Source organism: Fusarium oxysporum, chromosome 3 (assembly GCF_000149955.1).
Source record: "Fusarium oxysporum f. sp. lycopersici 4287 chromosome 3, whole genome shotgun sequence".
Classification (NCBI taxonomy): Eukaryota; Fungi; Ascomycota; class Sordariomycetes; order Hypocreales; family Nectriaceae; genus Fusarium; species Fusarium oxysporum.
The window spans coordinates 4,461,303-4,488,335 of NC_030988.1; the positions used below are offsets into that span (position 1 = coordinate 4,461,303).

At 45.9% G+C, this 27,033-nt stretch overlaps 9 protein-coding genes across 9 annotated transcripts; 5 read left to right on the forward strand and 4 right to left on the reverse strand.

Annotated features, from left to right (window-relative positions):
- Window positions 1-328: 328 nt before the first annotated feature.
- Window positions 329-1,980, forward strand: FOXG_06885 (uncharacterized protein; the record flags this gene model as incomplete). Its single annotated transcript, XM_018385518.1, has 3 exons — window positions 329-1,095; window positions 1,147-1,380; window positions 1,437-1,980. 3 exons carry the CDS (start codon window positions 329-331, stop codon window positions 1,978-1,980), a joined length of 1,545 nt encoding a protein of 514 aa, XP_018242930.1.
- Window positions 1,981-4,541: 2,561 nt separating this feature from the next.
- FOXG_06886 (uncharacterized protein) lies at window positions 4,542-5,219 on the forward strand (the record flags this gene model as incomplete). Its single annotated transcript, XM_018385519.1, has 1 exon — window positions 4,542-5,219. The coding sequence occupies one exon, from the start codon at window positions 4,542-4,544 to the stop codon at window positions 5,217-5,219; it is 678 nt and encodes a 225-aa protein (XP_018242931.1).
- A 5,425-nt stretch (window positions 5,220-10,644) lies between these two features.
- FOXG_06888 (uncharacterized protein) lies at window positions 10,645-11,649 on the forward strand (the record flags this gene model as incomplete). The annotated part of the gene is made up of 1 exon (XM_018385520.1): window positions 10,645-11,649. The coding sequence occupies one exon, from the start codon at window positions 10,645-10,647 to the stop codon at window positions 11,647-11,649; it is 1,005 nt and encodes a 334-aa protein (XP_018242932.1).
- Window positions 11,650-11,942: 293 nt separating this feature from the next.
- FOXG_19445 (uncharacterized protein) lies at window positions 11,943-12,779 on the reverse strand (the record flags this gene model as incomplete). Its single annotated transcript, XM_018399659.1, has 1 exon — window positions 11,943-12,779. The coding sequence occupies one exon, from the start codon at window positions 12,777-12,779 to the stop codon at window positions 11,943-11,945; it is 837 nt and encodes a 278-aa protein (XP_018242933.1).
- Window positions 12,780-13,958: 1,179 nt separating this feature from the next.
- FOXG_19446 (uncharacterized protein) lies at window positions 13,959-15,668 on the reverse strand (the record flags this gene model as incomplete). Its single annotated transcript, XM_018399660.1, has 1 exon — window positions 13,959-15,668. One exon carries the CDS (start codon window positions 15,666-15,668, stop codon window positions 13,959-13,961), a length of 1,710 nt encoding a protein of 569 aa, XP_018242934.1.
- A 1,731-nt stretch (window positions 15,669-17,399) lies between these two features.
- FOXG_06889 (uncharacterized protein) lies at window positions 17,400-19,004 on the reverse strand (the record flags this gene model as incomplete). Its single annotated transcript, XM_018385521.1, has 1 exon — window positions 17,400-19,004. The coding sequence occupies one exon, from the start codon at window positions 19,002-19,004 to the stop codon at window positions 17,400-17,402; it is 1,605 nt and encodes a 534-aa protein (XP_018242935.1).
- Window positions 19,005-20,567: 1,563 nt separating this feature from the next.
- On the forward strand, window positions 20,568-21,404 carry FOXG_19447 (uncharacterized protein; the record flags this gene model as incomplete). The annotated part of the gene is made up of 1 exon (XM_018399661.1): window positions 20,568-21,404. The coding sequence occupies one exon, from the start codon at window positions 20,568-20,570 to the stop codon at window positions 21,402-21,404; it is 837 nt and encodes a 278-aa protein (XP_018242936.1).
- A 622-nt stretch (window positions 21,405-22,026) lies between these two features.
- FOXG_06890 (uncharacterized protein) lies at window positions 22,027-22,698 on the forward strand (the record flags this gene model as incomplete). Its single annotated transcript, XM_018385522.1, has 1 exon — window positions 22,027-22,698. One exon carries the CDS (start codon window positions 22,027-22,029, stop codon window positions 22,696-22,698), a length of 672 nt encoding a protein of 223 aa, XP_018242937.1.
- A 347-nt stretch (window positions 22,699-23,045) lies between these two features.
- FOXG_06891 (uncharacterized protein) lies at window positions 23,046-23,948 on the reverse strand (the record flags this gene model as incomplete). Its single annotated transcript, XM_018385523.1, has 1 exon — window positions 23,046-23,948. One exon carries the CDS (start codon window positions 23,946-23,948, stop codon window positions 23,046-23,048), a length of 903 nt encoding a protein of 300 aa, XP_018242938.1.
- Between the last annotated feature and the right edge of the window lie 3,085 nt (window positions 23,949-27,033).

Consider the following 27,033-nt stretch of genomic DNA (forward strand, 5'->3'; position numbering starts at 1 on the left):
TGACAGGCTATGAGCTACAACTCCCAGCAGCCATTTTTGTCAGAATCTGAAAGGCGTATGCCACCTTCACGACTATTTGGCAGTGGCTGGTACTATTGAATCCAATTTCGGTTGTACTTCTAAGTGATATTCCCAGGACACAAAGATGTACTAGAAGAGCTTCAACCAACCTAGGAACCGGATACAGGATAGTAAGAAACTGAGGCAACACCTTTAGACCAAAGGCGCCCACTATTTCAGCTTTTTCCGTGTGGATCGTGATCACTTACGTCCCATCAACACTGTGCATGACAGATCGACGTCCATGGAGTCTCTACCCTGCAGTTCGATGTCGCGATCCCCGCCCAAAGACCATGCTGAGGTTCATCTAACCATCCTTGATGACGGCGAATTATCGCAGGCTTTAAGCACGGGCGCTGCAGCTCCGCTAACACTTATAAGAAGAACTGCAGTAGTATTCCAGCTTTGCGGGGTCAATTTCGCCACGAGCGCATCCAGCGGTCTCATAGTCATTAGACTTCCCCAACTGACCTCAGATCTCAATATACCGCAGTCGCTCGCTTTCTGGCCGTCATCAGTTCAAGGACTAGCCACAGCTTCGGCACTGCTACTCTCAGGTGCCGTCGCTGATGTCTTGGGGCCCCGATCCGTTAATCTTTCGGGGTGCATACTCAACGGCGTGTTTATGTTATCCTGTGGATTTATCAAGAGCATTCAGCAGTTGATTACTATGAGGGCATTGCAGGGCGTTGCCATAGCGATGCATTTCTCCAGTTCTGTAGCTCTCGTAGCTGACACTCAGCCCCGTGGACAGAGCCGAAACATATCGTTCGCTTGCCTGGGTTTAAGTCAGCTGCTAGGCTTCACCTTTGGCCTTGTCGTCGGTGGCGTACTCGTGGATACTGTTGGATGGCGCTCGGGATGGTATCTTTATGGAGGCGTTACCCTGCTCCTGTCCGCCGTCGGCCTATGGTCACTGCCAAAATCCGAGCCGCTCGGTTTCCGAAACATATTCGTTGATTTGATATACAGAGTCGATTGGATCGGAGCACTACTCGCCTCGGTGTCTATGGCCTCGATTTCCTATTTCTTAGCGTAAGTTGAGGTATTTCTAATTGTAACCAAAATGGTACTAACCAGATCAAGGGTTATCAGCACGGACGTCCATCGTATCAAAGAGACCGGGACTGTTACACTCCTATGCTTCAGCTTGGCGACCCTGCCACTGTTTGTTGGTTGGATGCATTACCGAGTCAAAAGAAGCATGCCGGCTCTAATACCTAATTGCTTCTGGAGCAACTCTGCGTTTACTACCATATGTATTGCTATAGCTTTATCGTTTGCAGTGCTGAATTCTGTTGATATTCTTACAAGTCTCTAGTAGGTGAACGGTCAGAACGTTTTGAATGAATGTTTTACTGACTATACGCCCACAGCTTTCAAGAGATCCAATATTTGTCGGCTGTCGACGCCGGAATCCGCATCCTTCCCAGTACCGTCGTCGGACTAGGCCTCAATCTGATGACCGGCCTCATCGTGCATAAAATACCTGCTGTCTGGCTTGTAGCGGTCTCATCTCTACTTTCCTCGGGGTCGCCGCTTCTTATGGCCGTGATCAATCCCAGTTGGTCCTATTGGGTCGGTGCCTTCTTCGCACAAATCCTTCTGCCATTTTCTATCGATGTGCTCTTCACCGTCGGACTCATTATCGTTACTGAGGTTTTCCCTGAGAAGAATCAATCCGTTGCTGGTGCTGTCTTCAACACGGCCGCGCAGTTTGGGAACGCTCTGGGGTTGGCTATTGTGCAGGTAGTCTCCGCAGCGGTAACAAACCAAAAGATCAACCCAAAGTCCCCCGAGGCTCTCTTGGAAGGTTACCGCGCATCCTTTTGGACTCTCTTTTCCCTAATGCTTGTTTGCGTGCTTGTGGCAGCACTTGGGCTACGGGGAGCGGGTAAGGTAGGGTCGAAGCGTGATTGACAGGCCCTCGGATCTACTCCTCTCCATCCATGGGCCTTCTCATTCTACATATCTTGTATTTAAACCACTATGGAGTGATTAAATGATGAAAGGCTATGATAGGTTGACGGATTTATGGAGTATGTTCGGAAGGCGAATGCGACAAGATGCGTTATGATCGTGAATGGATTTATGGCGAACAGGTTTTCAAGCAAGATGTTAACTCGGGACAAGGAATACATGAAGTTAAACCACAGAGTTTGAAACCGCCAAATCGCTGTGAAGCGTCAGTTACAGAAACTGGCTAGCTCCGGAACCACCACCTTGAGGATCTTGACGAGGGCAAACTCCACCCCGGCTGAACTACCGTTTCCAAATCTAATGATGACGATAATTTGTTGTTTATTAACTTCTCGGACTTCTTCTCAGCAGCCAAAAATGAGATCTATGCTAACAGTGACCAAAGAATATGTTTGAGGAGAGCGTTCACGTCCCAGTAAATAAACCCTTGTTTAAAGCCATGATAATTCTCTACGGAAGATTTCACTATAGATAGGTATTATTTCTTAAAGAACTAGGCATTATTTAGTGCTCGACCTCTTCCATATGGCTTTCTGTCGTCAATGGTGGCTCATTACCCGCCAGCCTTGATAGGCGTCTTCTAGAAAGGACCAGGTAAGGGCGTGTGGCATTTAGATCTTGGCCTCTTATGAACACGTCACGGCTCTATAGCTCTGCCTCTCACAATGCTACGTCGTGGATTGCGGAGAGAGATTCCTGGTTACTTTGAGGAGAGGCATTTAGTAAGAAATATGTGTACTAGTATCTCTCGCTATAAATAACAGAAAGTTGCCATCATTTTCCGCCCATTTTCTCTTCTCTCCCATCTTCTCCATTTTCCAGCATCTCCTTTCAGACCAACGGATGCCGATGAAAGTCATCCAGAAACTCCTTCATCACCTTATCATGCGAAGAATCACTAAAGTCTCCCCCGCTACTACCGTGCCATTTGCGCAATGCAATGTTCGGCACTGTAGCAAGACCAAAGAGAAGAAGAAGCTGCATCAGTCTGAGAGGAGGCTCTCCCGACGGGTACCCAAATTCACGAAGTGTGCTGAACAGTCTATGAGCGAGGGATCATGGGTGGCTAGTTTACTGACACGACCGAGACCTCGCAGGAGGTGGTCTATGAGGTCGAAGAAAAGTTCAAATATACGTGATTCCGGGGATATTGAAGCGTAGTTCTAATAGTTGTACAGAGAAGTGCGGTAGCTCGCTCAAGGTCAAGAACTGTTCCACTTTCCCCCCGACGTGGAAACGGGTCCCCCGACAATGACGACGACGCTGATTTGCCAAGCATTGAGGATATCTACAGGGGGATTCAACTGAACCGAAATAAGAAGCGGCTAGCTAGTAGTGACTAGTGAAACAGAGGGAATAGGCATGTGCTTCTCAGGATTTAACGGTATTCCTATGAGAGTTGGCTGTTGTAACTTGGTCATAGGAGTAACGTAACAACGGACTATTTTGCAATCCTGCAGTTTCTTCCATATATTTTCATATGCTTTACTATGAACATCTATGATTTCCTTGCTTCTTTGCAGTCCTTGGAGCCAGCATTCAAGACAGAACTACGTGGTAGTGGCATACATAAGATGATATATAATTCAATCGTCCCGAACTTCTTGGGACATATCATAGAGATCGAATTGAAACTTTCTTTATTGGCAGCTGTGCAGCAGGAGTGATTAAACGCTACGCTTCGTACGATAATTTCCTAGCAAGATCTGACCGAGATGTTGAAAGCCCTGGTCTGCTACCCCTCTGGTGTTCAATAAGACACTTCAATCGACAGCATGTCAGTACGAATGTCCTGTGCGCTGCCGGCACAAGCAAGTGGCCCGTATCGTATCGCGCAGCCACGTTGATGGCCAACACCTTCCATAAACAGCAAAGGTTGAAGGCAATGCTCGGCAGCCTTCCAGAAGGCTGTTCACATGTCCAGTCTCGGTTGTGTTGATCTTGAACGAGCAGTAGGCCATAAATATCTCTTCCAATATTGTTCACGCCACTCTCGTAAGTCAGCCTTTTTTACGATATTGTGGGCTTCAGCATGAGGTCTTTGTGTCGGACGGCAAACCTATAATTCGTCTTGGCTTTATCATAACAGCCAAGAAAGATGTGCAGATAAGGAACCGCTCAATTCGACTTCTGGAGCAGCTACACGTGCTAACATGGGTGAAATCGGCCATAGCTCTGTAGCATATAACTGCCAGATCATCTATATTGTTGAAACGGACGTGAACTCTTGAGGCATTCGTTTGGCCTATATCTGCCTCTCCATAGCAATGCTCCCGGTTTCTTCAATCTCCAGCTCTCCCGATATCACCGCATGCAAGAAATAAGAATGCGAGCGCATTTGAAATCATTCTCCCAGTCAGGAAAGAGCATACACAAGTTTCCCCAGGTGAGTGATCTTCTGGTCATTCATCGACAATCAAGCAACCCCGGGTCAGATCCTTGTCGAAGTCACAGCTGCTAACATCTGCCAGCCACTTTCAGTGATCCACAAGGCCAAAGCGATGCAGCTCCTGACCGCTAATGACGATCTCGCTCAACTGACAGGTGGGAGACCCCTCGATGACATTTCCAAGATGCCATCAGACGATCGCCGCGCTGTACTCTGTAAGTACTTGGTGAAGGAGGATCCAGTCGTGGTACAAGAACCTATTGCTTGGTCAGATGAGGAGAGTATTGGAAGGTTTCTTCTTCTAAAAAGATTCCTCAATAACGATGAGTCTCGACGGCATCTTCTTCTAGAAGCTCGAAGGGTGTTTTATGAGGAGAACTCATTCATAATCTCTTTGAGCGGATTCTCTCGCTTCTTAGATGATATTCTTGGCGATTGGGAAGATGCTGTTGCGGTCGAAATGCTAGTGCGCGACCTCACGATCAAGGTGGAAAGGCAGGACTGTCAATGCGGACAATTGATGGAATACATCCAGCGCCTCTCTTATTTTGCCAAGATGCCACAACTTCAAAAGTTTACGATTGAATGGTATACTCCGCCGAAAAATGTGGACGACGGTTTGCCTTACGACTGGAGTACGCTTTCTAGCAGTAACAGTAGTAAAGGAACCTGCTTACACAGCGTCACGGACGATGATAGTACTTACGAGGACGGAGGTTCTAATGAGACTTTGAGATGGGAGACTTCGGACGACGATATCTGGAGCCTGGATGAAGATGTGCACGGATGAGCTGCCATAGAAGACATTTGGATCAGGAGGTGGATGCATGTGATCATCAAGTGTATGAGACAATTTCATAGTGCAAATAGCCGGGAGCTGTCGGCTTTGTCATTTGGCCGCCATACTCTACTGCGGTATGTCAATTCATATACATACGACAAATCGTTTGTTTTGTTGGTATTATTAGTAAAAGTCTCTTGTATTCATACCTCGTACCCCCTTCTTTAGTCTGAGGACTTCTAAGCTTTTACATTACGGTCATGACAGCTGACAGGTTGCTATATCGGTCTATTCTATGGACGCCATTGGTCATGTCGAAAACTATTGTTTGGGTCATGTCTCACATGATTATCGGAATTATTAACAAAACTTTCTGAAAGGAAGAAGTCTGTGTGAATAAGAATCGTGTCGCGGTTATTCTGAGTGGTGTCTTGTTTCGTCCCTCTTTCGACTCTACCACCATGTTGCAAAGGTTTATCATTCGCATAGTCAAGCTTCGATGAGACACATCTGGATCTCATCGCCGTCAATAATGGCCAAATGGTTGGCAAACACCCGGCCACAATTCCTAGAGTTGCCTCTATGACCGTCCATTTCGCGACATCTCTGTATACCAGTGAGTGAACAATCCTGAGATAACGCAACTGAATATAGATCTTACACTGTCTCGTAAAGAAAGTCTTCAGTAAGATCCAGCATCTTGATATAGGGAATGCGTACGATCATTGCCGCGCCCGCTCTGGCATATCCATGTATTGTCAGTCATGTAATGGACTTTGAATTTACACCAATATGGCTCCTCCTGTCCTCGAACATAGCCCCATGAGTAATCTCATCGTTGCCAATCGGCTAGACGAGTCTGCGGGGAGAGCTGCCCGAACATCCGAGCTCTTAACGGCTCAACACCAGTGATGCTTCCGACGTAAAGAAAATTGAAAATGTAAAACAACACTTACAGTACGCCTAGGCTCGTCAGAGCATGGATTGCAGCTTTGGTTTGCCACGGCAACCATGATTTCCATAAGCTCATAATGGGCACTACTAGAGCCAAGGTCCAATCGCTAAGGGCCAAAACAACACTAAGAACTATACCAGCAATGGGTACGATACTTTTTGAACATGTGCCAGGTCTGACGGGATGCTTGAATTGCTCCCAGTAATAGCCAACTGGGGAGCATTGGAAAATGCTGGTCAAGAAAAACACAATCGACGTAGCCCAGACGCAGACAAGGCAGACGATCAAAGATATTCTCAGGATGGGCTTATTGACGATTGCCCCTTTTGATGGTTCGCCGATGTAAAGGCGATGGAGATACAGGACTACCGATGTTTTGGTGAAGCATGAAAGTACGGCATATATTAGTTCTCCGAAATACCATGTTTGGAAGCCTTTGACAATCTCTACCCCGCTAATGTCGTCCGCATGTTGTCCAATTCCGCCATCCACTATGCCGCGTACTATGATGATAACCTGGGCAGTATAGAGGAACTGATAAAGGGTCCACAGTTAGTGTCATTTTTCCATTATTCGGGGACAGGAAACCTAAGTAAAGAGCTAATAGTGCAGCTATACGCGGTACACCTGTCATATTTAATGTGAGCTTACCACAGATATATACATCAACTTGTCGTATATTACATGCTCTTTCATAATAACAGATTGTGCCCAGAACCGCAGAAATACCGAGATGTAGACAAGTATGGTACCGCAGATCTGGATAATGAAGAGCTCGAGGGCTTTCTCACTTGTATTCCAAGCCATCCTATTGTTGGGGATAGATAGCGGCTGTACACGCTTCAAAGAATATCAAGGGCTATCCAGCTATCCAGCAGTCACACCGCAGTTGGGGAGAGAAAATCAAAATCCTTCTGTACTACACTTGTGGTCTAGTAGTGTAGGGGTGGAGTGCTATAAGAGTGAAGTCTGATAATAAGACTCTTACCAGGCAGGCTTATTCTTCTGCCGATTTGCGCCTCGTCGTGATCTTATAAATCTTTGGACAGTCACGTCAAATATCGGACGATGCACCCTTCAAATTTAAGCTTTTTCTCAGAAGAATACGGGCCAAATTGGGCCAGTTTTTCATATCCAATGTTTCCAATGTTTCATGTGTTACCATGTGAGTTTTTGGCCCCTTTCTCCTAGCCACTATAGGATCAAGCTTTGCCGAATCATATTGACCTAGTCATCATGGCATTGTAGCTATCAACATCGTCAACTTGAATCGAGTTGCCAACTTTGTCTGTAGCTAGAAAAAGGACAAAGGCAAGATAGAGAAGAGGGCAAGGAAGGGCCAGCACGCGTCGTCAGAAGAGGTGAAGAGGCTGCCAGCGACGCGACTAGCGAAGTGGGGCGAAGTGGAGAAAATAGTAGGAAGCTACTTTCTACTTGGCAGGCACCGAAATGATGATGAGGGGTACTTCACTAACTGGTTGTATGAACGAAGCTTCTCATTGGACAGACTCAAAGACACTCTCGGGATAGGCTGCCGGGCGGGTCCCAAAAAATTCAGAAGATGGTGACAAAAGTATATAAGCAGGTTATCACTAAAAGTGAGAGTATTGGTGACCGAGTATTCATATCGGTATCCTCTCACCGAGAGCTTGGAATCCCGATTCTATTGGGACCCGCCTGGCTGCAAAGGGACATTAACGGAGCAAGATCGCTTTTCAGGCTTGGCGACCTCGGGACTACAGGGCTCAGGCGTGGAGATTGGCGTCATAGATTGGAAGAGTTAACTACCCTAGACCATCTCGGAGTATTTGTTAGTTTTTTGCTAACAACTCTCTCCTGTAAAATTTTTTCCTTGGCACCCGCTGTTAGCGTTCTGCTAGGGCAGATAATTTTTACAGGCCAAAATGGCAACAAAAGCAGCTGCGGGACTAGCGGGACCCTAACAGCTGCTGGAAGAAAGGGATTCAGAGAGTTGACCTTTCTTCGTGACAAGTGTTTTCAACAGCACTGAGCTTCGCGAGCTCTTGACATCGCCTCCGGGCACCATTTCATTTGTCTTATCTACGACTTCTTCTCACCTCGACATTTCGGCTTCGCGAGCCTGCGACATTCCGGCCTCTGTGCCCCTCGACTTCCCGTAACACCGACTTCTGCAGCTTCGGCTGCCCAGACGACATTCGCAGCATCTTGCTGCTTGGCATTGAGGGTCATCGCACCCTCACTCTCACTCTCACCTTCGCCTGCAGTTTAACGCTGCCTCGACCGACTACAGCAGCTTTAGCTGCCCGAACAACAAAAACAGCCTTCGGCTGCTCGACTTTCTGGGCCCTCTGGTGCCCTCGACCTTGACGCACGGACCCCACATGGTTCGTTGCCCTTTTTGCAGCTCGGAAGCTGCTTGACCGATCTCTGCAGTCGCGTACTGCCCAGAGACCTTCTTCTTCTTTGCGGCCTCGGCTGCTGCCTGGAACACCACCAGGCTTTGACAATCTGTCTCACTGGCTGAGACCTCTAGACCAAACCGTTGGGTCGAAACGGTACAGAGCTTACCTGGAGACCGTGGAACGAGGCGACTGCCTTGTCTACAGAGCAGCGTTCTAGCCGCCTTGGGTTTTTCCCTGCGAGGGGTTTCCCCAAGGATGTACGGTCCTAGGTTGCAGCTACTGGTGATCTTAGGGGATCATGGACTTCCTGCCTCAGGGTATGGAAAGCTACTTGATCTATCTGTGCAAGAGAATTCTAGGCTGGAGAGGAATAGATCCCGCTGACGGGATGACCTCTTGAAAGTAAATGCGCCTTTGTGCCGATGATATGCTGGATGAACTAGATGGAATAGCAGTTGCATGCGACTTTGCCAGGACCACCTGCTTTGACGTCCAAGACGATGTGCTTGAAACTACCGTAGGGCTGGCTACGAGTAGGGCAGGTGCCACTTGGGGGAAAGGGCGTCCGGCGCTCTCCGTTGATGCAAGTGGACATTGCGGGTGTTCCAGGTAGATTCGGATGCGACAGTAATTGTAGATAGTTTAGCTCAGCACGTCCTGTGCTCCCCTAGGAGACTTTTCGGGGCCAATGGCCCCCCGGACGAAAAATATACATACATACATACATACATAGTTTTTTGCTAACATAATCTTGATCTTGCCATTTTCGGTCCCGAGCGGATTGCAACCTCAGCCGCACTGACGCGATGAGACCAGCGAGGCAGGTTAGGACTGAGGGATAATTGATATAATTTATTTTTCAGATTCGTGGGATTGATGACATGAGACATTGAATGCATGTTAGATTTATTTATGCTGCGCGACTGAAATTGTAGTAAAATTCGTCATTTGGCTTGAATGCTGTGTCGTCGCACACAAAGCCTTGTGTTGCTGTTTTTCTTGCCAAACCTGCCAACTAACTCCATCGCTTCTCACCCCCAAAAATCACGCGATCACACTAAAACATTCCGATAACCAGGGATTTAAATTCTCACTACGGGAAATTAATCCAACTACCCGGTCAACAGAACATGGATTAAAACTAAAAGAGCAATCAGATCATGATCTCCGGTAATCATCGAGCACCCATGTTCCATATCAAGACTTGCATTCATGTTTTAGTGTCTGTCTCAGTTTTTTGGGCATCTGCTCAGCCGCTGAACCAAGTAACGATTGAGTTAAGAGTACTGTAGCGCACACGTTCAAAAAATTCCAGTGGAACCGCGCTAACAGCGGGGAGTGGAGACAGACAGGTAGCCTCATCGTAAGTGAGTAATGGCTCATCATGCAAAGATGGACTTAATTGTGCCATGTTGCCGGCTGGCTAGTATCTCAGTCTACAGTCCCTATGCACATCATTATGCGACGTCTCTGCGACCGTCGAAAATTACCTCAAGCACTCATGCAGAACTTATACTGGCTGAAGTAAACAGAAGACTGTTAAGAGACTACGCACTTTATACCCAAGAAGATGGCTAAAAATAGCGATTTTAGGTCAAACACAGACAGAGCAGAACAAGTCTGTAGTGGAATCCCCAACAACTGCGATGTCACCCCGCCACGAGTTAGAAGAATCGTATCGTAGGCATGGCGCCATAAAACTCAGGCACAGTGAGGTTCAACCGGAGCGACCTTGATCGATAGACGTATAGAGAAGAAAATCGGCCCGATCTTGACCAGAATTTCTGCTTTCTACGTACATGTTAAAAGAAAATACGCAGAAGAAACAATCAATGATGGGAAATCGTCGTACTGCCAATAATGGGCGTTACTGTAAGCTGTCCAGCGTCTTGCATTGGCGGTCAATCCCAACATACCATGGTTTCTAAAGTCCTTTTTGCGATACCTATCGGGCTTAGCCAACATAAATCTAGAAGTGCTTTGACGATTTTATAGGATCGGTTGTCCCGATGTTGAAGTGTCACAGGAACTAGATAATCCTACAAGTCAATTCGTCTTTTTGCGGGTTATCCTCGGCTCCTTCATGGTAAGCAGGATGTTTGATTCATTCCATTGCTTCAGAAACCTTCCGGTAGAACTACAAATAGAGATTTGGAGCTCCGCCGTTCGTCCTGCAAAGGCAGGTGTACAAATCTTCAGCTTGAGCAGCGACCATAGAAGTCAACCACATGAAGACGACGATCCGGAAGCTCCTTGGGTTGGTTCCTATTACCTCACCGCTCCCAGGTGGGCTTTTGGCCCCAAGTCCAGTCGAGTCAATGGCTTCGACGAAATCACAGCTTCATGGACTAAAAACAACCTTTCGACGTACCTGATCGACTCGGGTCTCTGGGGTGCCTGTAGGCAGTCACATTGTGTCATGAGAGATATACTCGGCCCCACCAAGCCCATAGCCATCCGGACGAAGGTGAGATGCGGCCGTTCGGATGTCGAGGTCGACGCCCCAGAGAGCGACTCTTCCCAGCAGCGCAGTATTATCGTGTCTCCAAGCCAGGACCTCTTTATTCTCCAACCAGATGACCCTGACATGTTCAGTCGGTTTTTGTTTGAAGATGTCATTCCGAACAACACAGCCCGGGGCTTGCTACAGATACCGCACGTAGGCTGGCAATACCACCCATCATGGGCTTCTAGCCTTCACGAATCCTCCCGGATCAGAAGCCTTGACTCCTTATGCTGTTACATTGTATGTGGTGCAAGATTTGGGGGACTGGAAACGCTATGGCTCATCAATTACCGCATTAAGCGAAAGCATTGGGTATCATCGAAAGAAGAATTTGACGGGCCGAAGCCCAAAGTCTTCGAAACAGACGAGTTTCGGCTCATAGAGGTGGAAATCGACGATAACTTCCATTCACCAGAACAATTGCCGTGGGACGAGGTCGTGGAAAGGGGTGATTCTTACACTCTGGACGATTTTGTTGCCTTTGTGAGACTGCTTCGGCAGTTAGTGACCCATACACTTCTGTCCACTCCAGCTCTACAAACTGCCAAACACGTCATGAGCATCAAGGTTCTAGCGTATGAAGATCTTCAATGATTGATCGGCATAATGTGAAGGATGGATCTCCTGAGCTTTGTGGGCGATATGGTAGTTCATGCCTTTGCTTTCGAAGTTTAGTCCGCTATCCCGGCTTATATTTAAAAGGACATGAAGTTACATGTAGTTATGAACCCTGTATGGTAGTAAATCAAGGACATGCCTGCATGAGCTCACACAATGCATGCACCGTGACATCCAATCCATCCGGTATTGGATCACGGTATGGCGCCTGAAGCTTAAATGTAATATGTATCAAATGAAATTATCTAGGTGTATTTGCTCAGAACAATTTACCGTTTGACGAAGTAGTACAATACGCAATGGTTGCTATATGTCCCGCCCGCTTTCGGGCATTTATGGTTGATGTTCTCAAGCACTCGACGGCATGAATCCATGTCTTTCGCCCCAATTGAATGGTTTGGACAGGAGGGCAATACCTGCATTCCAATCAACGTGTCGCCGTAGGGCAATGGTTGGATGGGATGCGCTGCGTCAAAAGTAGCCTCCTGGAGCCTGTCACAAAACGACCTGGCAAACTCAATCCTGGACGCTGGACTTGAAACAAAGTCAGAAACCGACGGGTGGGTCTCTTCCCAGCATAACATAGAGCTGGCTGTGCCTGTCGCTGCGTGCGGCTTTGTTCGTGTCTCAATAGTGACGGATGTCCCTACTGTTTTAGAAACTTCAGCGGTCGTGACAGACGCTGCTCTTGGTATCAGACCGCTACCAGAGGCTTCCGTGTGCACCGGTGACTGAGCCAGTTTAGATACAGACGGGTTATGGCTAACTCCTTCAGGTGTCGAAGATGGCTGATGGAAGACTTCAAGCGTTTCTGACTTGGCACCATGAAGCTCCAACGTTTTTGGACAATTGTCAGACCACGAAGCTGGTGGAATGAGTGCCATATTTGCATGGTAAGGGATCTTGTATCGCTTTCCAGGAACAGCCGCCATACCGACATCAACACCAGGATTAAGGATTGAAATATCGTCATAGTCCAGCTTAGGCAGAGCTTGCCCCAACGTCTCGCTTAGTTTAGCCCTGTCCTGCGAGATCCATATGGCATAGTTGGAAGTGCAGGTGGCTTCTGCCAGCGAAACATACCAGAGCCATAGAACTGCCTTCATATTTTAGGTTAGATGGTTTGAGGGATCTAGGATCTTGCGGGCCTCATCAGATCCTATATAACTTGGGGCCAAGCCTATTCGGGCCTGTTGCGTCAAATTTAGTTGAGTAATTTGAAAGCGCAGCGAAGACGAAATTAGCAGCTCTTCCATTGATCACACTGAGTCTTAGCGTCTACAAATGCAGACAAGCACAAGAGAGGCCACAATTGGCAGTATGATATTATACTTATTTCAGTTCACATACAATGAATGTAAGACGTACAATTCCACCCGAAGCCAGTCAACCGAGCCAAGCGTGTTCTGGACGTAACGTATTTATTAAATGAATTCTTAAAACCCCCCAAAAAAAGAAGAAAAAGAAGAAGAAAGAGGACGCAGGCCAGAGCCTTTTACAAATTTTGTGATAATAATCGCCATATTTTTCCTTATGTTTGCGAATTATCATGGCACGCTGCTTCTCATGTTTGGCTTTTTCAAGGTCAATATTTGCTGTCTTATATCCAGCACATCGCATCGGGACTAAATCCGGACTCCAACCCAACATGACGATCTAGACTTTTAGTACATACTATACTATCTAAAGAAGCCGAAGTTAGTGACAATACAGCAGCAGCTATAGACATTAGCGACCGCATAATTATGGATCGTTTCGGTACTTTCTAAATTCGGTAAGACGTTGACTCGGAAAGCTTGAACTCATTCTATCATCACAATCATACACTGCTTAATGAAATCGCAATGCCACTAGAACAGACCAGTCATCTCTAAACTACATACCAGCAGACAGGTTCTGGCACTTTCTGGCCGTGAATTGAGTAGCTTCGAAATGCCTTAGCGCGCGCACGGAAAATGCAGATATCGATTGATCCACTATTTCTAACTCAATTCTGAGAAGGTCTACTAATAACTTATGCATATTGGCACCAAGATTAAATCACCGTATAGAATCTACATCATCTAAAGTGAACATGACACAAAGAACGCAGCCCCAACGTCACTAATCTTCCGCTCACAGGCCTGTTACGTAACTCATGATAGCTGGTGACTCATGCGCACTTGGTCAATGAACTCAAATGGAAGAAACCCTATGCATAGACTGTTCGATGCTATTTGATCCAAACTTCTTGAGCTGCCTCGACTTGTTGGGAAGGTTACTTTAGAACCTATTGGATTCTCTGCCTAGTTGAGCCCTGAACAAACATAGAATCGAAATTGATCGTCGGTCATGTCGAACTCAGCCTGAAAGTTATATTTATCAATGTTGAAGGAAGCAACAGGCGTGGGTCCTACTAATATGGCCTCGCACAGTCCTCGTGCATCTTGAAGCCATATACGCAACATGTCGGTTTCGTTTTGCAACCGATTTTCAAGTTCTTTAATCAGTGGACCCTGGGCGTCCTCTGACAACCGATAACCGCTAAAGTCATTTACAAATGCACAAAGTGGTACCAAGGGCCCCAAGCCGTGTTTCATACCAATATCACTTACCTTTTTCCAGAAGTTACAACTCCATAAATCTCTCTTAATGCGTTTCTCAGCATCCTCCCCCATCGTTGATTTCATTTCTATTATTCGCTCGTTATCTTCCGCCATCCAGTGGAAAAGGACAGCGTGGTAGCGACGATGAAGATTCCCACTGGTCCTTGAATATCTTAGAAGTGCCCTGAGAACAATCGGATCATCTGCAAAGGACACTAGGGCAGATCGTTTGAAGTGTATGGCATGTGAGAGATTATCTAAAATAACTTTACGATCATCCAAAATTCGCTGTACGCCGCCTTCTGCTCTCTCACTTGTGGCCCTTGGTTGCGACCTTCTCTTGCGCGACGTGTTGGCCGGATGCTGTGGCTGTAAACTGGAAAGTCCTGGGGGGCGGTCAGGGTCCGTGGCGGGTCCCAGCTCTGGGTTTCTGCTCATAGCGTTGGCTTCTTCCGCTTGACATATCACAGAAGATGCCGAGGAAATGGCTCGAGTTGCACTTATTGTCGCAGCCATCGCATCTTCGAAGAAGGACGATTCTTGTTGTCCATCAGTTAACGCATGTCGGTGGCTTATCTGGTCGGCGGTTGAGGATAAATATCCTGTATCTAACACTTGCTCTAAATTGATATGATGTAGGTCTGTAGAGGTCGGCTGAACCTTTTGACAAAGAAGTTCGATAAATATACAAGAACGGAAAGACTGGTTGAGCTCATCTGCGACCCTTTGGCTTAGATGAGGTTTGCGCTGTAATATAAGCTTGATGCCCATAAGCATGAACACGCCTGAATCTGCCAGGTTATTATTCTGAGGTCCCCGCCACCCTTCTACGACGGGTCGAGCACCGGCAATGGGAGGTACAAGGGTAGCAGTATTGGGAGTACTGTCATACCAGTGGACGCAGTCTGAGTACGCAACAGCAAACGCCCAGTTGTTTTCATGACAGAACGGAGTGATGATGGGATGGTCAATCCCTTCCGTCTCTTGAATACAGTTTTGATCGTGCCGAAACATGCGAGCCGGAGCTATCTCTACATGGTGGCTTGTGGACCTTAGTAGCTGTAGGTAATCCTCCACAATCCCGAAATCAAGGTGGCCACCGCGTAGCAGATACCACATCGACTGGGTGATCCTGCTGTCTTCCGGGGGGCGCTTCAATTGCGACAACTTGTTTACACGTTCAGTCCAGGTTTCATCCACCGGACCGACCAAGTCTCGTAGAGACTCGTCGACATCTTCTTGAGTAGCCAGTTGGTGAGGCGGAAAAGATGTTAAATCAGTAGAAAGAAGCCTGGAAGTACAATTTTCAAATCGTTTATGGGCTACGCGCGTGGCTGCCGACATCAGTGACAGTGACGTTTTGGTGTGTGGCCGTAACGCGAGATGCTGAAAGTGTTCGTAATCATCCATTGGCTCTATGAAACTAGTATCGAGAGCGTTCCCCAACGTGAGTGCGAGGAAGACTTACCAACTGGGTACTCATTGTGCTACTTTATATGGCACTGAAAGTGGTTTTTGGACTCATCACTTCCCTCAAGTTGGAAACTGGCCGCGAGTAACCTGTATACTGCAGAGTAAAATCCGATTCAGCCGACTTTGGGCACCACGAATGGGCTATGAAACCAGGTAAGAAAAACATGTCCGTCGTAGTTTTGCTGTTCATTCTGGCCACTAGACTATGACAGGTGAGATGCGAGAAATAAGACGTCGTTTTGCAATCGCACCTTGGCAATGTTTAGGCTACGTACAGTACGTACATTTGGTTGCAATGTTCAACGAATCTAATGATTTGTCGAACTTGCCTCACGTGATTTCGTTGTTCTGGAAGATGAATCTCTACTGTGTTCTATTTACAAAATCTCATGCCCGAGCCACTGTAAATGAAAGTCTCTCCAAAGTATCAGAGTGCAGAATGCAAAATGAAGTTCTCGACAGGAGAGAAGTCCCATTGTTGACTTGTTGTTCATAATTCCAACGCTGCAGAGGAGCGCATGAATCATGATGATGAAGTTGAGATTGGCTGGGGCTTGTTGTATTGAACCTCGAGACCTTAATACAGTCGACTGATTATGTCGATTTTGCCAAGATCTGCGATACATGAGCAAATTTGATCATGAGACCGTCCTAACGATAGGATGACGGATATGATCGCCTGGCTGAATCTCTCCTACAGTTATCTTTTCCCCACTTGTCAAGCCAGTTTTAATTGCCTTCACCTTGTCAGTTCTGTGCTCTATATTTGCAGAGAGGTAGTCATCACAAGGCCGACAAGGAGATCGGTGACATACCAATAGAGTATCGATCAACAGCATATACACATTCTATGGTATCATAGAATGGTATCGTCCACCGTAGTAGCTTGCTAGACTTTTCCCACGACGGGAAATACCATGTCGAGCACGCTCAATGAAGTCAAAGTGTGCCTGACGATAGGCGAGTTGTGGTCCATGCTTATACAGTGATTCCTCTGTCAATTGACACGGACGGCTTCGAAAACAGATTCTTGTACGGTGCTGTTATGGGCGTGTATACAGATACAGCCACTTCTAAGGCAAATGGTCCGGAATAGGCCCAACGACGAGGAGTTCGTATCTGTCAGAGACATCCTGAGGCAATTTATGCAGGCATTTCTTCATACTGTTCGTCCTTGGAGGCCATGATGGCGGTGGTTGGACTAACAACAAAACAGGGAGGGAGAAAGGGAGGATGGAAAATAGAAGAAAAGAAAATGAACGTCAGATTCTAAATCTACTCTTACTGATATCAATATTACAAAAATGAAAATGAAAGGTTATGGTATTCTATTGAGAAGAAATATAGCTACAGGTATAAACAAGAATACAAAAGAAATATTGCAAGCTATAAACAGAGCGAAAGGTAAAGATTATATAAATACAAGGCAATTCAGGCGCCTTGGGATAAGCCTTAGTAGCCTCTACAAATGAAAGGATAATATCGGTTTGATAATGAAAGGAGCGAAAACGGAGAAGAAAAGGCTTCGTCCTTATGTTTGACCAGGCACTTGTCATGGTTGTTGGTATCGTACTACGGCGGCTAGCAAAAAAACGTTTGATCTCGTAAGCTTCTTGATCCTCTGTCGCTGTTGTTGATTTTAAAAAACCGTCTGGCCATTATTTTCCATCAATGAGCCACTACCATAGAGCGAGGTGTGATTCCCAGTGGTTGCTGAAACCGTCTCATTGTGCTGAACCTGTGTTTGTTTCGAGGACGCGGTGAGCCATTTGGCTCCACCCGCTGGGAGGCGTCACGATGCGCCTTGGGCCGACTCGATGATTTATATCGTGACTGGGTGCTATGTCGGGAATCCGAATCAAAACCTTCGTCATCGTCGAGCAGAGGAGTCTCGACAGATTGATAGATCTTCGAACTCGGGCTCTCCTCAACCGTCATCGCCCTAAACTTGGCAACCTCATCATCAATGGGCGATGGCGACTTGGTGCGATCTCGAATCTCAAACCGCTGCCCAGGATTCATGGCCTGATAGTACCTTTTCTCATAGAAAAAGGCCCACTTGAATAGCCTGTAGTCCTCGAAGGCCTTGTGATTCACTCGAGTCCTCCATTCAGGGTCATCGCGCGTCTTATACCAATAACGGTATCCGTCTTCCTTGCGGTCCAGATACGTTTGCTTAGCGGACAGATCCCTTGCCTCATAATTATTGCGCCACCATTGACGGTTCACAAATGTGACTGTCTGGTCAACCCATCGAATTCCGATCAATATGGTTTGCATCCATTTGAATTTGGACGGGTTTTCTGGATCCAGCTTGCATAGAAAGTCTTCGTAGTTCAATTCGCTCCCAAACGCTGCGACGCCCAGGACGTAAGCTACGTCACGCCATTTCTTATCCGCATGTTGGGCTTGATACTTCCCACCGGTTACCGGTAGGACTTCCGCGGCATTCTCGTCGAACTTGCCGTCTTTCAAGGTTTCAATTCGTAAGATGCTTCGGCCATCAATTCTATATTCATTTAGGTATCTCGGCCTTTTCCCTTCTTTTACGAGCCCGAGCGTCGTCATGTTCTCAGGGCAAGCTTGACTGCCGACTAGATCCTTTTCGAGGTCAGGGTCGCCACCTCCATCATCTTCAGGAAAGGGAGAGGTTCTTGTTGTCGTTTGTGCCCTTGGAGAGATAGGAGCGGTTTTTGCCTCTGCAAATGGCTTAAAACTAAAGCTGTGATCTGTTTTTGCCTTTTTAGGATTGGGGTCTTCTACTGCTGGGCTGAAAGCCCTGGCATTGTTGGCTGAGTTGTCTTTATCCACTCTACGCTTGAAGAATCCAGATAAAAATGGGTTTTCGTTAGTTGGTTGATTGCCATTGATCTGACCAACGTGATTTGCATCCTTTTGCCCAGGTTGGGCTTCATTGTTCTGGGTAGCTTGATTCACATTGATTTGACCAGGCTGTTCTCCATTGTTCTGACCAACGTCATTTGTATCCTTTTGCTCAGGTTGGGTTTCATTGTTCTGAGTAGCTTGATTCACATTGATTTGACCAGGCTGTTCTCCATTGTTCTGACCAACGTCATTTGTATCCTTTTGCCCAGGTTGGTTCTCATTGTTCTGAGTAACCTGATTTGTATCTTTTTGGCTAGGTTGACTGCCATCTGTCTGGTTAGACAAGCCAGAGTTGTTTCCTTGTTCTTGTTCAGTACCATCATCGCTATGCATCGGGACGTCGTCTTGTGGCGGTTCTTGCTTTAGTTTATCTGGTGTGGAAGTCATGTTGAGGCTACAGCGTAGATATTTTCTTGCCAGCCCTGAGAATATGTGGACAACTCGTACAACTTATATACATATAATACTCATGCGTCAACTATACAGGAGACCTATTTTGGCCAGAAAAAAGGTACAATATTGGCTGCTTTAATTAAATTATCTAAATTCTCTCTAAATAAGTCAATTAAGGCTTGAAATTATCTACCTATAGCTACTTATAACCTGCCTATAGGTAGGTCTAAATAGGTTAATTAGGTAGGTTAAAAAAGAGGCCTAAATTAGATGTTTAAACTAAGTACAATATTCTTTTGGTTACTGAAAAGAGGTAAAAAATAACACTAAAATCACTATTTCTAAGTAAATGAACAAAAATAAAATTTTAATATACAGTATGCAGTAAAGCATATCTTTTATATTTCATATAAATTTATTTTAATTAATTAATTACTATTTAGATAGTTACAGTATTAACGGTATAAAGTAATTTCTAAATACTCTTAAAGTTTTTCTTCAACTTTGTCCTGTCAGGTTCGAGTTCTACGTATTTTAAGTGTAGATTCTGCTTGAGGAGACTCTCACTTACGAAGACAAACCAAGCGGTATAGGTCTGATAATTATTGATCCCCTAGAGACCAAGAAACTGTTGATCTTCATGTTCTCAATGCTTTCCTCACGCCTTGTTCATAGCATGACATCCTTCAAGTAACCTCAACACTCCACCATAGTTTCTAGCCCTGTTAACACTCACGATCTTGTTTTCCTTGAAAACAACCATGAAGGTAGGCTGCAGCGAAAAAGCATCAGACAAGACTCTACTTTTACTCATTAAACACCTTGGGGTTGTATTTCTACAAAAAGCTACGAATGCGTAGGCAGGAGTTGCCAAATATACCGCTGCGTACATCAGCCACCTGGCGGGCTCCAACATTTTACTCTTGCCCATAGAAATTGTGGAGAAAAAGGCATTGCAAGACTGTTGGCGCTAATTGGCGCTAATTAGCGTTAGCCTGAAAGTGGCAATGCTCCGCAGCAAGATCCTGTTTGCCCCATAACACTGGTCCATATATTTCGACTTTTAGAGGGGCACAAAGGCCAATGAGAGGTTGAGCCTCTGCTGCTGTTTCCTCAATCAAAGCATTAAATGCGGTGGCTCGGCCACCTCCAGGATCGTATGGCAGTAAATGGTTCACGATCGCATTCCCCTTATCCATGCCGGTTGTCGATGACCTGAACTTGCACTATCTACCTACGCAACACCAGTACTCGCTGAGGACCGCACGTACCTATTTCGTATCTATCATGGAAGAAACCATTGAAGAAACCATAGTCTGTGCTCCCACTTTGGTAAGTTAAACCTGCAGTGGCTTGCAAAGTCGCTTGAAATAATTTGAACTACTCTACAACTGAATTAAGGACGTGCAGGCGAATGGCAGCTCCTGTAAAAGGAGGAAGGAATCAACTTCTATCGCCAGGTCAGTCTCTACCTATGGAGACGATAGACATGGCAAATGTGTGCCGAAGCCAAGACGCGAAGATGTCATAAAAGACGACGAATATTCTCAACAGAAAATGAGAATAGAGTATGCTCAAGACAGGAAACCGTCAGCTCTGCGTCGGTCTTCGCGGCTCTCTCAAAAAACAGAGGATCGAGAATGTCTCCCTGAGTGTTCGCCTGGCATCGTTTTAGAGGATATCTCTGGAAGGATCCAGTGTGATAGCACCGGCGATCGTGCAGGTGCATCAGATGATGAGATTGTTTCCATTAGGGACCCACCTCACAACCCGTCAGACAAGTGCGAGGCTACGGTTGAAGTTCTAGCACTTGAACCCCAACAGAGGGACGACAATCCCCAGATGAAAATCATTCCCCGCCTTGAAGAAGCAGAAGAAGATGGCCTAAAATGCAACCAAAGTACGATTTCTCCGACATATCACAACAAACACACTCCGAACGCCGCGAACAGCAACACGGGAAACATACCTGCACAATCATACGCCAGGCTCGATACAAGAGCGGTGTCCAAGAAGACTGTGGCAATCTTGGATGATATTTCTGAGCATAAGATCCCTAATGCATCTCTGTCAGTCAGGGAAAAGTCTCTCGAAGCTTCCAAGTACGAGAACGAAATGACGAAGAAAGATGCGATCTCGTCGTCGACAACAGCAAAAGCGACCTCACTACCCGGGATCAATTCTTTTCAGCCAGACGTGTTCTTAGGCCAGAAAAGAAAACATCATATCCAGGGCCGTCGCTCAGGTATCGGTCTTAGAGAGCTCCACGAGCGATCGCTTCAACCCTGGTCTACTTACGGAACAGCGAGATGGAAGGAGATGCAAGCGCAGATTCTGTGGGCCACAAAAGATGTTGCTCAATTAAATACAACTGCAGAGTGTAATCATCTATGAAACCACGTAAGTGTCCATGGTCAAGCTCGTAAGCGCAGTGATACGCTACTCGCCACCATGAACCCTGTTAATACTCACAATGATTGACTTAGCGATAGGGATCAAAAACCAAAACATACATACGGATTCACGAAAGCATGCTGAAGCAAGTTTAAGCTAATCTAGTCAGGTAGATACAATCAACTATCAATAGACTGCTGACGTCCCGTCTCTCATTTGTTGGTCATTCATTGTATCTTTGAAGCCATGCAACCCATTCTACTTTCTCCAGCTCCGAGGTCTTGTTCACCAGAGCCTTTCTGTCTAACCTTGTTGAAATCACTTCCGGAATATTGGCGTGTGGCTGAAATTTCCGCCTTAATAGAGGGCTTGCCCGTAGACGGGAGAAGATGACTGGTTGTACATCGTTGACTATTTCAGCGGTTATTGGTCTCATAGCATACGCGATCAAGTCCAAATTGAGTTGAAAGTTAAGAGAAGATCCGCATCCGTCTGCCACCTTGTCATCTGGGGTTCTTGACGCTGGAGGCCATTCCATCGGATCCATCCCATTGTATATTTATTGACCAGGGCCCCGTAGAGATTTATCCGTGGTGCCAACGTACTATCCTCACCTTTCGACATGCGGTCAGCCTCGCAACTTTGGCAGACTTTCTTAGCCTACACCGTTTCTCTCTGGATATCAGATGTCTACGCTAGTCGTCTGACTTCTCGTGGCTTCGCGTTCATTACCCCCCACGCAGAGTACTCTAGCTCCGCAGGAGTCTTGGGCTGTAAGGTTGATACGAATCGTATCGCTTACTGGCCTTTGGACGTCGGATGCGATGGAATATGCGTCAAAGTCTCAAATGAGGGGCGCTTCCTTCATCTTCTACGTATTGATAAGTCCGGAGGTGCGTATGATATTTCGTACGATGCTTGGAATTTCCTAGGTTTCGGTGCATCAGCCATCGACGACCTCCAGATCGGTGGCGGGATCCAGATGTTATACGAGATTGTCGACACATTGGAATGTCGACATTTGCTTCACGAAGGTAAACTGCCCCTGTCAGCCGCAAATAGCATGAATTATGTCTCGTCATGCTCCAGCCAACCTACGAGTTGGGTCGCACAGAATTATCAATTGTACAACATCAATGACGCCGTTTGCAAATATGGCGTCGACGAGAAATGTAGCCTAGATCTGACTATAAGTAATCAACCACGCTGTCCAAGCGTTCTAGGTAATCCTCTACAGATGGAATCAAAGGTTAAGAATATGGCGTACGGTACGGGAGAAATCGTCCCGGTGTAGATGATTCTAGAGGCCCATGCATTGCTTTGACAGGCTGACTGGGATGCGCCATTGGAAGTTGCTGTACTTTGTTATGTCTCTTCTGTATGTGGAGGAATACTTATCTCATAGGCAAAGAGCAAGGTACAGGGTACGCAATGAGTTCAAGGAAGCCAGATATTCATATTAAATAGTGCCTGTGACAAGCTATGACTATTTAAAAAACATGAAACTACCTAGGTTTATTTCAAGAACATACTACAAATCCCCTAAAATCCATAAAACATACGTTTTTGGGATGATTTGTTCCTTACGTGCCTATTCTCCTACTATTTACTCTCATTGAAATTGAAAGTTGTGTGTTGGATCTAGCAAACGTTATCGATACATGTGCAGAGGCCCTTGAGAGGCATTTTGCCTTCCAAGACTTGTCGGCGAAAACACTCTAGATGCATTAAATGAGCGCCGCAGTCTTTCCAAACGACGTCTTCGACATCTACCGGGCTTTTCTTATTTTCACTGCAAAATCCATCTTCGCATACTACACAGGTCCCGGTCCCGACAACGCGTTCACGGACCAACGAGTCTGTCATGATGGTAGGGAGAGCAGACTTAGGGTCGTTATTTTCCTTTTGCCTTTCAATGTCCGACATGAGGTCGATGATAGTTCTTCTGAATTTCTCATCAAATTGCTGTAAAGCCCACAAACGGATGTGTTGCGGAGAGTCATGGATGGCTGTGGCCAAAATTGTGATATCGCTTGCATAGACTACGTTCAACGCGTTACATAGGGTTTCGTCGATATCCATCTCCAAAAGTCGATGATAGACCCTAACTCGATTGGCGTAGACGGTCATCTCACCCCCCAATCCTTGGTTCGGTTGGGCTTCATCTTGCATGATATCATGATCGCTGGCAGCAGGCATGGTATTGTAGCCATGGTCCAAGCGCTTAGCTGGTCGGTCTGACTCCAACCCGAGCTGCCCGTTCATTTCATCAATGTTTCTCTTATTGCTGCGTGGACCGTCAACGTTATCGGCCCATGTAACACCTTGGCCATGATCCACGCGCTTAGCTGATCGGTCTGAATCAGGCTCGACCTGTCCGCTCATTTCTTCCCTATTTCTCTTATTGTTACGTGGGCTATGCATTATAACTTCCTCTTGCATGACATGGTCATGATGCAGGCGCTTAGCTGGTCGGTCTGAATCAGGCTCGTCCTGGCCGCCCATTTCTTCTATTTTTCTCTTGTTGTTGCGTGAACTATACATGTTTGTGGTAAAGTCCGCGGAGCCGGTCCGAACGTCATTTTTCGAAAGATGTACGAAAGGGATAGATTTGCCATTCTTAACTTTCTTTTGTGCATGTGAGCCTTTTTGATCATCCGTTGAGTCTCTACTTCTTTTCATCTTGACGTGTCCTTGATTCGCGTTCTTTTTTAATTTTGTTTTAACCTTAATCACTTTGCCGTTTAACTCTTGTATATAGCTGACGCTAAAGTCAAAAAGGTCACTTCCATTTCTGGCTTTGTGGTTTTCCATGTTGTAACAAAAAACCATATCGATCACAACCAGCTTTGCAGCCCGTTCTGGTATTACGGCAGCCTGTACTGGACTGTCTGTTCGTTAGGTATCCTGAAAACGCGTCCTTAGTCCGAATTATACACAGAGGTACGTACCAGGCCGATTCCATAGGTGCTAGATTTGACGGAATCGTCTAGCATATGAATCTACCTCTGAGAATTCATCGGGCCCCGAGACTCTGGTATGAGCCTGTGGCGAGACAGAATATGTTAAGATACTGTAACATTCGCCTCCATTCGAATGCATACTTTAGATAAAAAGCCTTCAATAGGTTACCCATCATGTTGAGAGGTTTTTGACATAAGAGCAGGCAAGTTTGGAACAGAGTTAAACGATCAACAACTTTAACATCATTTAGCTGACTCTCATTCGCTGTACATTTTGATACATCCTTTGCATCACCTACAGAAGCCTCCGTGTCTCATCAATATTGATGCAGTTACAGAATCCCCAGTGTGACATGCCGTACTCTCTAATTTTGTCCTGGAACCATTCAGAACGCATGAGGTGAGACTTGCACTTTTCCAGACGGCGTCGAAACTTTCTATCGTGTATGCCGTCTCACTTAAGCGGTACTTGATACTGCTACATGAGTCTCCAGGGTTTCTAACTATCTCTACTGTACAAAGCAGAGCCTTTATGCCATCTGGGTTGAAGAGCCTTGGGACTGTGAGACCACGAGCGAACTCGCACTCTGCAAACATTGTAAGCATATCTGAACTACAGGTGTCGAAAGCATACCTAAGATCCAAATCAGATCTGGACTGGAGCGTCACCAAGCATAGTAGCTCATGCTGCTCGACTATCGACCAATCCTGCCGAAGCAAGTGCTATAGGCTCCACTTTCTGTTTGATTATTCCTCATGGTTTCTGAAGCTCGATTGGCGCCTTCATGCTGACTTGGCTCAAGTAATTATCCTGTGTGGCTCACTATAGCAATGGGAGAAGAATCAAGTATTTGACCTCTGGAGATTTCGTCCATGACATCTAAGGTTTTTAATGCTACCATTCCAACGCTTATATGGGAGACTCTAGTTGCTTTTTAAGCCACTTAACAAAGTCTCAAGTACGACTGGGAGGTTGGTTAGATCGGTCCTCTTTGTATTTAATAGCAAGAAATTTGATTAGACGGAAACATACAATATACATCTATGTATATAGGCATCGAAACATTGGCATCCAGCACTATTTGCGGAACAGGGTCTGAAGACAAAATATTAACCCTTCTATGTTCTAGAGAACCTACTTACTAGAAAATAATATATGTACATGTAACCGCATTTCTTATCCACACCAAGCTGGAATAAATTATATATCATAACATTCTATTATTAGTAGGTCTGAATTGTTTTCCTTTTACCTTAATTCTACAATAATATTATGACAATGCGACCAAGTTCCTATGAGATTGTCGATTTCCACGACCTTCCTTTATGCCTGTCTATCATACGTTGCATGACCTGTTGAATCTGCCAGGCGACTAAACACTATCTGCGCTACATAGTGTCGGCTCTGCCTTAAATACTTCTCGGAAATAGCTGGTGGAGGTTGGCAAACGTGTTTCCAGAGAGAATTCAAAGTTTCCATCACCACAGCCTCTGTGTTATCCCCTATGGATAGACTTCCGTATAGGATAATCTTGGCGAGCATGCAGCATGATTCGGCAATAACAGAAGGCTTGATCCCAACAAACTCTCGATGGTAAAGCGATATTTCAGACAAATAAGCTGCCATACTAGCGAGTTCCTTATTTGCAGGCTCTCCTACCAGCAAGAACTTGATACCTTGGTCAGTTGTTGGATGACCTAGTACCCAATCTAAGGTGAAGAGGATCGATATCTCCATCTGAGCTATCATATGTTCATCAAACATGCCATTTCACAGTTCGCTTATCTCTTTGGCCGATGGACGCGCGAAACCTTTCCCTTGGTAGGCTTTGCCGTCATATTTGGAAGCAATCCAGAGCGCGGCACTCCCAAGCAACAAGTAATATTCTTTACCAATCTGCTTTCTCGAGCAGTATCGATCGATCAGATTGACTGAAAGAAACAGAACCTGTGAAGAAAGACGAAAGTACTGGTGTGAGTGAACTACGAAATCAATGAGGCTTGACCGTAGTTGCCACGTAATTTGTATTTGCTTTTCGATCATGGAAACGCTTGGGAGGGTCACACTCTACTTGATGTTAGCTATGAAGCACTCCATATCAGCTCGTTTTGCGAATCACTACCTCCATGTGAGCGAGGTGCTGCATAATATCTTCCAGGTAGTCACCTTCCTCCCATAGCAGTATATCGGCAGAGCTAGATGCTTCCACTTGTTCTTGATTCGTGACAGGAGAACCAGCAGTGGAAAATAGAGAATTTCCTGACTTTTCTGAAAAATCGATCATGCTTTCCTTTGCTTCTGAGCCCACTGTTACTAGCTTGACTTCCCCCATTTCTTTGTCTCTTTCCTTCGATTTTTGTTCGTGTATGTCAGTTCGGCTTTTCATTTTCCTGCAAGACCTTCGGCAGAGAGATTAAAATAACTTTCGCAGTCGCAGCTATGGATTGAGGATAGATGCCAAATAATATCATTGTAGTCAAAATACAACGGATTTAGAATTCCAGAAATAACTGTCAAAGCTGACTGGAAATATACAGTACAATATTCGACACACGGAAACTGAAGCCTGTTCTGGACTTTACATGGTGGTACCTTCCCTCGCTTGCTCAAGCGATATAAACCCTCAGCTCTTGAAAAAAAAAAAAAAAAGTCTCGGGGTCTGGCC